The sequence below is a fragment of the Lytechinus variegatus genome, chromosome 19 (genome assembly GCF_018143015.1).
Source record: "Lytechinus variegatus isolate NC3 chromosome 19, Lvar_3.0, whole genome shotgun sequence".
NCBI lineage: Eukaryota > Metazoa > Echinodermata > Echinoidea > Temnopleuroida > Toxopneustidae > Lytechinus > Lytechinus variegatus.
Window position 1 is genome coordinate 22,289,689 of NC_054758.1, and position 13,894 is coordinate 22,303,582.

At 39.9% G+C, this 13,894-nt stretch overlaps 1 protein-coding gene across 1 annotated transcript in view; it reads right to left on the reverse strand.

The window, feature by feature from the left end:
• Positions 1-13,894, reverse strand: part of LOC121406165 (kielin/chordin-like protein) — a 54,230-nt gene that overhangs the window by 27,243 nt on the left and 13,093 nt on the right. The window contains exons 4-11 of the mRNA XM_041597184.1: positions 12,429-12,581; positions 11,489-11,762; positions 11,094-11,227; positions 9,713-9,948; positions 8,876-9,095; positions 6,481-7,100; positions 4,787-4,932; positions 296-451 (exon numbers count right to left, since the gene is read on the reverse strand). Coding sequence (XP_041453118.1) covers positions 296-451; positions 4,787-4,932; positions 6,481-7,100; positions 8,876-9,095; positions 9,713-9,948; positions 11,094-11,227; positions 11,489-11,762; positions 12,429-12,581 — 1,939 coding nt within the window. The remainder of the gene's footprint in view (positions 1-295; positions 452-4,786; positions 4,933-6,480; positions 7,101-8,875; positions 9,096-9,712; positions 9,949-11,093; positions 11,228-11,488; positions 11,763-12,428; positions 12,582-13,894) is intronic.

Below are 13,894 nucleotides of genomic sequence, written 5' to 3' on the forward strand. Positions count from 1 at the left end.
CTACCAGAATCATACATACATTCAGCTCAAACTCATTTTTAGATTTTTGCAACAACTAGTATTTACAATTTATGTTATTAGTCAAGGATTGCACGATACTGCAAGATTCAGTGTTCTATTAGCACCAGCTGAAAAAAAACCTTTAGTGGTCATTCTGTTAGATCGATCAGCTCAAATTCATTTTTAGATCTTCCCAACACATATTTATGTTAGTCTCGGTTTGCATGATATTGCAAGATTATGAATTCTATTACCACAAGTTGTAAAATAAACACTATAGGATACACTGTCTTACCTTGATCATTGTAGAAGTCTGTTGCATCTAAGACTCCACTTCGATGGTAACCAAATGGATTAAAGCCACGTTCGTCATACCCATTGCGATCAAAGCCATAACGATTGAAACCTCTACTATCATAGCCGTTCACATCAAAGCCATCTCGATTGATACCTGTATAAGGATGAGAAGCAGGATGCTGAATCAAACTGAATCACCAATTTTGAGGTTTCTACTGAGTGACGCTGTTGTAAGGGTTGAATTTTGCCTTATTTAATATAATTGTTTATTTTACACTTTGCTTTCCATAGTTCTCCTCACTTCCCATTTCTATACCATTGTCACACACCTGTTTCTCTCATTCCTTAGCTTCTACATCACATCATTCCATTGCCATTCCAACTCCATACAGCTTCACATGTTTCTATTGTCTTTTTCTCATTTACATTCAGAACATTCATCTTCATTCATATCATCCTATCTCATCCTCATTGGTTCACCTTTCACCATTGGCTCTTCCACTTTTCTGGGTTTTTCCATTATTTCTTTCTCTATTGGTTGAATTTATCATGTGACACTATTTTTTAATATATTTGAATATTTCATTTGCATTAAGGCAATGCCTAGTGAGGTCTGGATTTCAGGCCAATAAATCAGACCATCACTGGACTTCATTTTGGTCAACATCTTTATTTTGAGTTTAGTACAATTTAATATAATTTGAGTTTGCTTGTTTATAACTGATTATGTGAGGTGGATTATGTTGTTCAGTAGTGAACACCATATCTACGAAGTAGCCATACTTACCTATTCCCTTAAATGCTATTCGATCGCCAAGCTCGAATACACCCGGCAAAAATTTCTCCTATAAAAGGAGAAAAAGTCTGCAACGCAGACTAGAGCCCCGCACGACAAGGAGGGAAACCCTGCCCTATACTATAAGTACCTTGCGTGCGTGGCTCACTTCCTCTTTCTTTTGCCGGCGCCCTAGCGGTTGTGTGGCGCTTACGCTCAGTTAGAGTTTCTATACACCCAAACAGTAAAAGACTTATCCCAAAACCCCCAGTCTCGTGAGTGAAATTGTAGACAGAGGTCGCAGAACCAAGTCCGACTCATCACAAAAGTAGACGGAGGTCTCAGAACCCACGTCTCATGACAAAAAGTAGACAGAGGTCTCAGAACCCACGTCTCATGACAAAAAGTAGACAGAGGTCTCAGAACCCACGTCTCATGACAAAAAGTAGACAGAGGTCTCAGAACCCACGTCTCATGACAAAAAGTAGACAGAGGTCTCAGAACCCACGTCTCATGACAAAAAGTAGACAGAGGTCTCAGAACCCACGTCTCATGACAAAAAGTAGACAGAGGTCTCAGAACCCACGTCTCATGACAAAAAGTAGACAGAGGTCTCAGAACCCACGTCTCATCACAGAAGTAGGCAGAGGTCTCGGTACCCACGCCTCATCCGATCCCACAGCCACAACCAGACGGAGGTATGTTTCAGGCTTTGTCCACCATAATGAGCCAAACAACTGGATCGAAAGACTCTCCCAGTCAGGGCCCCAATCAAGCCAATAATAACACTTCCCAGAACAATACGAAAGAGGATGGAGCTATGAAAGATGATGGAGGAAAGAAAACCCCCAATATAGCCAAGTCTACACGAGGTACAGGGTTCAAAATCCCCCTCAAAGGGAAATTCATTCGAGACGATTCCCGTCACCAAGAAAGCGAAGATGGAGGGAGAATCAGGGAAGGACGTAGAGTCGGGTTTTCATCCCCCTGACGACACGGACATTGCCTCGGCGGCATGGTTCATGAAAATGTTCCAGGCGGCGCAAAAATGTATGAACTTGTCGAATCAGCTGATTGCAGGTGACACCAGCGCCCCTGCCATCTCAGGGGCGCACTACACTGTTGTTCAGTGACTTTTGTGCAAAGTTGCTTGGAAAAACATGGCTGAAGTTCTTTCATCTGATGACGTCAACAACGGTCAGTGAAACGTACTGACAACAGAAAATTGTTTCTACTCTACAATTTTCACCCAAAAAACCCCAAATTCACTAATATTTTGTTAAAAAGCACATCCTAAACTTTAAAATGATATAAAACTCGGCAAAATTGATCAACAAAAACCTTTACAAGAACTTGATAGAATGTAGAAGAAATTAAGTGAGAACTTCAGAAATTAAAGAAAAGAAAGATTGATGTTTTGGGGTTCCCTCAACCATTAAACGTGCACACTATGCAATCTCAGTCAATCATCCTATCAGACCAGAAAAACTGATGCAGAAAAAAAAATCTGTGTCTTGCATTTAATTTACCTTTATAATTCCAAAGTTTAATAATAATAATATAATAGCCAATTTTTATTGAGTGCTTTTGTTGCAAAAGAAAACTCGCTATAGCTGGGATTCAAATCCATGTTTGTCTTATTGAAAGACGCAAGTTGTATCCACTAGACCACAAAGACCCTCAAATATTACAAACCACATTTTCTGGGAATTCATATAGTTCTACTATTAAACCCTTATTCTTCACTGAAATTGGGTAACATCAGTCAGCTAAATAATTATTTCTTAATTTTTGCAATTCTAACATGCAGCACATGCTACTAACCATATCCACATTTTAAAATTATTCACTTTGGTATTAAAAATCTATGAGCCTTGTGTCGTATATATGGAAAAAGTATGTCAAATACTCCTTCAATGCTTTTGTTGTGATCTAGCCATTCTTTATGAATAGAAATGGCAGTACAAGTTAGAGAATGGTAGTAGGTTGTAACTTCCGAAGGTTACCATGAAGAAGAAATTGAGAAGAAATTGTATACAGTTTTCACAGTACACCATGTACTGTATCCTTTTGTGGGCATGTGTTGATCCTAAAAACGACCACCAAACTTAGGTGCACAATGAAACCTTTATACTCTTGGGAGGACATGTAGATTAAGCCATGGATTACTGATGTTGAGTTGTGAATGAGTTTTGTTCAAGCACAATAGCCACATCCTGTTATTTATTGATCCACTAGGATCTTGCCCTGAGGTGGTTCAGGTCTATTGTTACCCAGCACCCGCTATTCATGCGGGTAATCTATCTTTTGTTCCCAGCTGCAATCTATCATATCTTCCAAATATCCCAAAAGCCACCACCTTTTCTCAAATAATACACCACACGATTAAAGACCACAGATAATAAACGAACACAATATTAAAACCAATGAAAAATAGGCTAGTACACGTGGAGTTGTTGACCAGCAAGACTGTCATGATAATGAACTATCATTGGAAGAGCATAAACCATGCCGGGGGGGGGGGGGGGGGCACTCAGTATATAATGCATAGTGGGTATGTGCCGCGGAGGGGACCCCCATTTTTACACTCAAATTTCCGTTCCAAGGCAAAGCATTTTTGTCTTATTGAGAAAAAAGAACAAAGAAAGCCGCTCCAAGGCATAGCATTTTATTCTTATCGAGAAAAAAGAAGAAAGAACTCCGCTCCAAAGCTTTGCATATTTTTCGTTACGCCATTCCAGTCACTTTGATCTGCTGCAAATTTGGTGAAAAGCGGCCGCCAAGCGTTAGCTGCATCATGCATGCATGCATGCCCATTCTATAGGGGTGCATACGCACGTACTCACACGCTGGCGATCCGTTCCAAGGACCCTCGTTTTCACAAAAATGTAGTTCAGAAGCCCGTTCCGAGGACCCTCTTTTTTACAATAAGCCCGCTCCAAAGCCCTCGTTTTTTTGTCTTGCCCGTGGCACACCCCTACCACTTTATTGGTCGAGTGCCGCTCCCCCCCCGGGAAACCATGAAAGGAACAAAGTCACAACCTGTTCTATGAAGACTTACAGTTATGGTAAATTAAACATTATTGTGACCACTCTAACTTTGATAAGCTGCTGCCTAGAAAGACTTCAAAACTAATTTTCAGAAAATATGAGGTGTCAACCATTGGCATACATGTATGTTTACATAACATGGGAGCGTTTCATTAAAGGACTTATCAGATTTTTATCCTATAGGACATGTATTGTCTGACAGTTACCATAGTAACATGGGAGCGTTTCATTAAAGGACTTATCAGATTTTTATCCTATAGGACATGTATTGTCTGACAGTTACCATAGTAAAATTGCTTCTAAGCCAAACAGAATCAAGGAAAGCCGGCAGATCTAACAACTTGTTGGATAAAAAATGTTGATGAAACGCTTCCCAGGTTTTTATGAGATTAATTCAGTATTGAATTATGAGATACAAGGTTTTGCCACTAATTCAACAAATCTCATGATGCCATAATCAATATCATGATGCACAGAGCTTCTGGACAAAAACTTGTGCGCTAAATGTTTGACTGAGTTTAACTGGTTACAAACTTGACTAGCTTTTCAGCTTGCTATTAAATTCTGACAAGAAATCAAATCTCCCTGGCTAAAACTTCTTATAGAACAATCATTAATTGAAAACAAAGCTATAAAATTTTATCACAGAAGAAAAAGATGTACCTTCTACATTGAATCCAAATCTGTTATAACCTCTGCGATCATATCCTCTTCTATCATAACCCTCAAGATCATAGCCATTGTAGATGTAGATCTCACGAGGGTCGACCTGACCAAAGCGATTCCTTCCACCAATGTCATATCCAAATCTACAATAGAATGGAAGAGAAGAACAATGTGATGGTAATAAAATCAGATGTATGGGTCTCAAACAGTCTATTTTTACTTATTTAAGACATTTTAACCAAACAATATTGCCCATCAATTTCATATCCAAATTTACAAGAGCAAGGAAGAGAAACAATGAAAGCAAGAAATATGCTACAATCAATATGTGTGGACACTTGCATACACAAATCATGATCTACAACACAGAATGGATTATGACTCAAATTTTCCTCTAAAATGGTAGACTTGTAGTCTACATCTCCAAGTAAGTTAAGGCGACCACACACCATACGATTGGTCTGCGACCTGATTTCGGAATAAAATGTAGTAGAATTTGATGCTAATATTGAGACTTGGAATATCTTACTGTGTAATGTTCTAAATCATCGTACGAATAACTATGTTCAAATCTGTGACTAAGCTATCATCCTTCTTAGAATAACAGCAAATTTAATATCTAGTCATAATGACATGAAAGCAGTTGTACGATTGGCTACGATTTGAAACTAATTTGGCCTTTACTCCAAATAAAGGCTTACAATCTTTCAAAATGGTTATATTAGTATCCTTTCAATTGATTTAACCTCAAATACAATATTTTCCATTCACATTTTCAGAAAATGAGCAAAATACGATTTGTTCCGAATTCGGATCGCGAACAATCGTAGATGTGCGGTGGCCTTTTCAGATTACTTGATTCAGGCCTGGCAACATTATCGTAAATTGCCAATTGGCCTACGTCCACTTCATCTACCTCCATTTGGTTTTATCCCACATGGTCTAATCCTATTTCATTGACAACCAGTTTGTCTAACAACCATTTCATTGTCAATTAGCCCACTTACCATTTGCCTTATTTCCAGTTAAGCTTTACCAATATCCTCTAGTATCCACTTGGTCTAATACCACTTATGGGGTGTTGCAAGAAATTTGCAATTGTCGCAAGATCATTCTTAGACCACATCTCAATTGAAAGTCACCCATTTCATATATATTTTGCAATCAATTGATGGTCTGCTTATTGCATTAACAGGTATGAAATGATTTGCTTGTTAACATTGATCTATCACTTATGAATTTGCAATTGATTTCAAATATGTTCTTGCAACACCCCCCTTAGTCTATATAGTTACATGTATATGACCTGTTTACATGTGCATATTTTTATTTTCATTTGGCAAAGTGGAAATTGGACCATCAAGGCATAATATTAAATGAGAATACACCAAGTGCAGTGTAGACAACATGGCAATGGAACCAAATTGATTGCAGAGCAGATGGGTTCAGCAAACGTGGTTTGAGATGATCTACCTACAGATCAAGTGATTATAAACCTTATATCTACTCCCTGGTGAAAAATCCTAGCCAGTAGTACTAGTGCCATTGCTATGGCACTCAAAACACTGGACAAATTTGACAATGTGTTTTTTTACTAGATTACTATATCAAACACCTTTTTTTTTACAACGATGTACAAGTATGATTATTGTTACAATTAGAAATGATAATAACTTTATGGATGATATTACCTGTCAAAACCAAATCTATCAAAGCCATTCCTGTTGTACCCTTCAGCGTCGTAGCCTTGATCATCAAAAAGCAGGCCAGTGTTATTACAAGGATGTCCAAAGCCCTGGAGGGCATAGGTCACACAGAGCTGTGCTTCTGAACTCATGACATCCATAGGCCTCATACCAAAGGGAACCATCGGGACTTCACGAGCCTGCACAGGGTAGCTGTTGGTATTGCCGTTCATCTGTTGCCACCGCCAGAAAAGCATGTCCACATAGGATTGAAGCGCAAGGAAGATGGGGTCGTACGGAGCTGCAGAGGAAGCAATGTGGCCACCGATGTAGCTGTAGACGTGACCGATGATGGCTTGAAGGCAGGATTCAAAGGTGGCAAAGTCGCTGCTGGACATCGCCTGGGCTACATCGATCTTGGACGGGAGTTGCGCTGTGGATTGGAACTGCCTGGCAAGGCAAGGATCCCACTGACCTCCAGAGCGGAAGGGGTGGTCTGGCACACAGCTACCTGGTCCAACACCATCACCACCAAAGAAGTTGGGTTGCCACACGATAGAATGAGATAGATTGCCAACATCAGTTGTAAAGTCGTAGTAGGGGAGGGCAACCCTGCAGTCAATGTCCTGTAAAACAAGAGTAGCTTGGCATCTTCTTTGTACTTTATATTTGAATTGTGTGAACATAAAGAATAATCTTACTTCTGTAAGACATTAATTCTTTCTTCAATTTGATTTATGATATCTAAATCCCCACTATGATGAAATATTTTTTTCATCTTTACAAATACAGTAACAACTAAACCAATAGTTCACTAAATTTAAGATTTGCTTGGTTTGCTTGGAGGTTGTGTTAAGATGTCTTTATTCATTATGTACTGGCATCATTAAATGTCAAATATAACACGAAAGTCACCAACCCAGGCTGGCTAAGAGTACATGGTAATCCCTGTATTAAGCCAAAGAGTGAAAAAATTCAGTAGTTTGCATGTTCAGTATTTCCAATTTGACAGTTTTCAAGCATTAACAAGTGGAATGCCTCTGGCCGTCTCACCTGCATCACGCAGTTCAACATAGCAGCAGTGCTGACTTTGAAAACTACTATAACTCGCACAAGATGTTCAGTGATACTTGGTTACTCTTATTTCCACGTTTTATGAACTAGGCCAATACACTTACAGAGATAGGATGGTAATTCAACAAATACCCCCAATGTGGCCACAGTTCATTGACCTCACATGACCTTCGACCTTGATCATGTGACCTGAATCTTGCACAGGATATTCAGTGATACTTGATTATTCTTCCAAGTTTCAAAAGTCAGATCAATAAACTTGCAAAGTTATGATGGTAATTCAACAGATACCCCCATTATGGCCAAAGTTCATTGACCTTTGACCTTGGTCATGTGACCTAAAATGCGCACAGGATGTTCAGTGATACTAGATTACTCTTATGTCCAAGTTTTATGAACTAGACCAACATACTTTCAAAGTTATGATGGTAATTCAACAAATACCCCCAATTCGGCCAAAGTTCATTGACCCTAAATGACCTTTGACCTTGATCATGTGACGTGAAACTTGCACAGGATGTTCAGTGATACTTGATTACTATTATGTCCAAGTTTCATGAATCAGATCCAAAAACTTTTAAAGTTTTGATTGTAATTCAACAGATACACCCAAATCGGCCAAAGTTCATTGACCCTAAATGACCTTTGACCTTGGTCATGTGACGTGAAACTCATGCAGGATGTTTGGTGATACTTGATTAAGCTTATGTCCAAGTTTAATGAACTAGGTCCATATATTTTCTAAGTTATGATGACATTTCAAAACCTTAACCTCAGGTTAAGATTTCGATGTTGATTCCCCCAACATGGTCTAAGTTCATTGACCCTAAATGACCTTTGACCTTGGTCATGTGACATGAAACTCTAATAGGATGTTCAGTAATACTTGATTAACCTTATAGCCAAGTTTCATGAACTAGGTCCATATACTTTCTAAGTTATGATGTCATTTCAAAAACTTAACCTCAGGTTAAGATTTGATGTTGACGCCGCCGCCGCCGTCGGAAAAGCGGCGCCTATAGTCTCACTCTGCTATGCAGGTGAACATACTACTCCTAGTTCCTAACACTGACCGATTGTATCAGTATATGGCTTTAAAGAGTCATGCAAAACATCATTAATCCTAGTCCAGACGTTGATATATGGAAGCTTCTTTCTGAAAGCTAACAGAGAATGCCTGACTCCCAAATTCCCTAACCCAGTGCCAATCTCCCATATACAGATGAGGGACTGTCACTTCACGGTTAGGGAATTATGGAATCAGTCACTCTACTTTAGCTTTGGATTACACCAATCATGATGCAAGATGAACTCTTGCTTAACCAACCTGCAGCATACGTTCCACCTCCCTGAGGAAATTCCTGTGCCAAACCAGGAAGGAAGCTTGACTGTGGGCTTCCATCACATGCTTCATGTAGAGATCCCTCATGTGAGACCAACGTGACTCCGGTCCAGAGGACTGGAGCTGACGGATAGCTGACTGGAACAGATCCATTTCCAACCGAGTCATGTCCCGGACCTCCTTCCTTGTTGTCAAGTTCTCACACCTAAATAACACAGAAAAATTGTACTCAATGGTCATTGAGAACGTACATGTACAATGGTGTTGAGGCTTAGGGGAAGCGACCCAACTCAATGAGCAGCTCAAAGCTACTTCATAAAGAACTTATAATTATATCGTTGCCATTATGGAAACTACTGAAGATAGCATGGCTTGGCAGCCAATCAAAATCAGAGTTCCATGTGGTTACCACAGCCACGATCACAAGTTCGTTATGAAATGAGTTCCCAGATCTACATCTCCAAGGATACTTTGCTGAACTCTTTGACCTCTTTGTTCGACTAGAGTCACATCCGGGGACTGCCAAGTTTGACTCAAGTCTCATTCTATTCACAATAAACACACAGAGTGCATTTAGTCTATTTTACATACAAACATACACAATAGTAATGTGTGAATTGCATTGTACATTATACACAAAAAGCCTTTCTTTAAAATAAACCAATCAAAAAGTATTGTGAACTGAATTAGCATAGTCCATGCAAAACCCATCTTCAAGTTACACATTGAAGTTGTGGCAAAGGAGGGATTAGGTTGTGGTGGACAAAGATTTAAAATATATCGCTAAGTCATTGGCTTAAGGTACATGGTGGACTTATTTACCTGCACTGTACACGCCCACCAGTAAGACACTGACAGGACTGGCAACCACTCCGGAAGGTCTCTGTTGCATAGGCAGCATACTCCCCTGCAACCATGCATCTATCCCCTGGAAGATCACAGCTCACATTGGCACAGAACATGCCTGGATGGAAGGCAGTGACCTCTAAACTTTGCTCTCTTGAAGTCAAAGGTTGGGCTGCTGTCGTCTGGTCGCGGCAGTTGCTCAGTGTAGTTTCCTGAAGGATATAATAGGAATTCTTGAAATATTTCTGAAGGTAACTCGATGAATAAATCATCCGTTAAATCCGAAAGTAAGTTTTGATGTAGTATTAAATAAGTATCAAATTGAATTTTAAATTAAATTTAGAATCAAGTCTCTTCTTACAGACAAATGTAATATATTCAGTTTTACAATCAGACAGAATCTCAGGCTCTTGAGTCACTAATAGGCTACAATAGACAATCACAACTGCAAGCCTCTGTTATAAGCTGCGTAACCTGCGTTTCATTGGTGCCAGAACTGCCCCATTGTGATGGTCTGTGCAATGGACCAACCAACGTGCGCTGCTATCATCAAACGGGGTACAGATGTCAGGAAAAATCCCTCTGGTGAGGTGAGGAACAATGCCTTGTGGTGTGTCTTTATACCGCAATGATCTTCCACACTAATTTCTGCCTTACTTTGTACATGCATTCCATAGGTTTTCACATTTGAAGAGTTAAGAATCTGCACTTTCTAATCTAATCAATAAGACAAAAACATCAAATTTCATTCACACCTGTCTTAGCGGCAACCTGTCTAGATCAAGAACCTGTCTTTGGTGGCCATCACATTTGTCTCCCATTCAAAAGGGATATGTGTTAAAGAACCTTGATAGATATACAGACCACCTGTCTACAGTTGCTCACTTTTCTGTTTCCCAATTTGTGGACTAAAATGACAATATGTATTTTGGTATAAAGAGTAATTGGTGGAACCAGAAGATACAGGGTAATCATGGAGTTGGAAAGAAAACATGATGATGAACAGCATTTGTGTAAGGCCATTTATAAAAATATTTAAAGGCACTGGATCCCCAATATGTCACACACTTTTCATTCACAAATTTGTGGAAATCATGGGTATTTAGTTCAGAGTGGAAGGTCTCAATGTTGGTGCAATCACAAAGCTGGATTGGTAGAATTCCAAAGACAAGGAGCAACTGACAAAAAAATCTATCCTTGTAAGTTTTCAGATGGGTATTGGGCACTTGAAGGATTAGTCAAGCACAACAAAGTCCTAGCCGCAGCTGACGTTCACTGATTAGACAAGTGACATAGCTCGAGGCCAAGTTATGGAGAGCATCAGTCTTCAACATTACTTCATATATCGTTTACTTACCATACAAGTGAATCCTGCAGGAGTTGTGGCACTACCACCTTGGTAATCAAGATTACGTCGACAACAAGCTCCCATCATGCACTGCTCCTGACAATCCCTCTCTGATCTGAAATTATTGTTATTTCCACCACATCCTTGAATATGATGGAAATAGAAAGAAAATAGGTATTACATAAATGTACAAAAGGTATCCTTCACTGATAGGCATAATTTCATTTTCCTCATGACTCAACATAGTGATGTAAATGTTTGCAACAGCAGATCATTTCACATCCTTCAAACTTCATAAGTGTTTAAATGAAAGAGTTACCATGGATTAATCAATGATGCATCAGAGAGACTTTCTTATAAACTTGTATGTGCAATATGAAATGGTAAATGAATGAGATCAGTACCTGTATACTCAAATGGTTCACAGCGCAAACTGTTGTAGTTGTAGAAATATCTGATCATGCCGACAGCATCACAGTCACCATACGCAAGCGGCAAGGCACACACGTTGATCTTGTGCTCACACTGGGGGCCAGTACAGGTTGGAGGGCAGATGCAGACGAATGTTCCAACCATGGGAAGGGGCTGACAAGTTCCTCCATTAAGGCAAGGATTAATGGCACATGGTTCTCTGCACTGCTGACGTTCCATATCAACACTGCAAACAGATTCTCCTCTCTGCAGAAGAAATATAGAATATGTTAAACTCATGTGGATCAATTCAAGGTCAATAATATACTTAATAATAGTTACATTTATACATGGGTAGTACTTAATACTTTTTTGTTTCTAAGTGCTTTACATTGTAATTACTATTATCCCGGTCAAAGTATCCACCACTGTTCCACATATAAAGTGCACCATCTCCATTCCCTGGGAAGTATCCTGGCTGGACAACCGTTTTTATTGGTTCACACATGCCAATGTAATCATAATGACATTCACATATTGCAAGAAACCCATTTAACACCTGGATGGATAGTGACAAACGTGGACAAGTGCCTTGCCAAAGGACATTACCACCGGGACGGAGTAAGCAGATGCCATGTTCCGAATGCCCAAACTCTTGATGATTCTCAGTTCACCTAGCTTCTGCTGCTGTTTGAAGATATTAGAAGACTTGCTCCACAGCCAAAGGCAGAGCACATGCTGCACAACTGGCTGATAATTGATAGATACTTACGTTGATGATCTTTGTAATGAAGATCACCAACGCCGGGATCATGCATCTTTAAAATCCACGAAATTGTGGGTTAACCGTTTTGCACACTGACACTGGGTGGTCCTTGTACAATACCTATTGGTAGTACAGAATTCAGTCATCAACAGGTTAATCAATTTTACCTGACAGCGGCAGGCTGTGCATGGATCGGGATACCAAGTATCACCATCGTTGTATTGCTGACCTTCATGAAAACAGGGTAATAGGTTACCAGTGTCAGGGTTTCTGCATTCACATCTCTCTCGTTCTATCAACCTCTGGTCCAGTATTGACACCTGGAGTGAGAAGCAGAAGGAAAACATAAGCATTGGTATTAATGATGAAAATGATATGATCATTTCCAGCTAGGTTGATTAGTCTACAAACAGGGCCTGTAACTTTGACCTGAAGTTATGAATGCAAGGTGATAAAAAAAACCAGTGCCAGGATTTTGCACTAACAGCAGAGATGCCAAGTTCAAAAAAATGTTATGCGTGAGATTTTCATGACTCGACGTCTCTGTGCGCGCGCGGCCAGTACTTACACTCGTACGTTGCAAAAAGGCGCGCGCAATGCGCGCGCACATGAGAAATGGGCTTCAAAACTATGCGATGCACGCGCACGCGATTCATCGTATCACGTACTAGCTGTGCGCTGACTGCACTCTCGATTCGTCTCGCGTGCCTGGCTAGACGCGAAGGCGGTCGGCCAGTCGTATAATCTGGCGAATAATGCTACTTTTTCTCCTTTTTTTTTCTGTCGGGTCCCGATGCGTGAGAAAAATGGGTGCTATGCGTGAGATCGTGAGACGGACCCTGAATGCGTGAGTCTCACGCACAATGCGTGAGACTTGGTAGCTCTGTAACAGCTCTCCTGCTTAAGCATCCTGTGGTCCAAATCAGATCATGTAACATTGGTCTTTTATAAACGTGAGGTGGTAAAAAAACCACAAGCGGCAGGGTTTTTCTGACTTCCTGCACCCAGAGCTTTTCTTCTAAAGTTCTTGTCAAAAGCCTGTGTCATGTCTTTTAGCAGGGATCCCGCTATGCAGGCACTATGCATCTTCTCATATCAACTTTCTTGCATTCCCCATTGTTCTGTCTATGATGAATTCTAAGATTTGGTAATGAAAGATCACTTGTGGGATTCCTGCAGATAAAAGGCAGTTCTGACTTTTGACATGGTTCCATAAATCAATCCTTGGTTCAGAGTGCAGATCCTGTAACATTGGCCTTCTTGAAAGCAAGGTGGTAAACAACTACAATGTCAGGATATCTGGATGCACGATATGTCTGCTCATCAATCTCTGATACCTAGTGGCTGTTTGTTGAAGATCTTTGTAAGTTCTGCAGAGCTTTACAAAAATGGTCACCTGTTCTTGGGAGAACATCAATTTGATTCAGATCAACCTCAATTTGATTCAGATGAACTAAAGTTGAAATCTGATCTTTCTAATTCTAGATTAGAACTCTTATCTTAACAAGCATCTGAATACAACATATAATTTGACTTAGAAGCATAATATAAACACATGTTGTACTTACACTGTATTCTTATCTGAGATAATGTTTTGAGTTAGGTGATTATTTGACTTTTTGAAAAGTTGTCT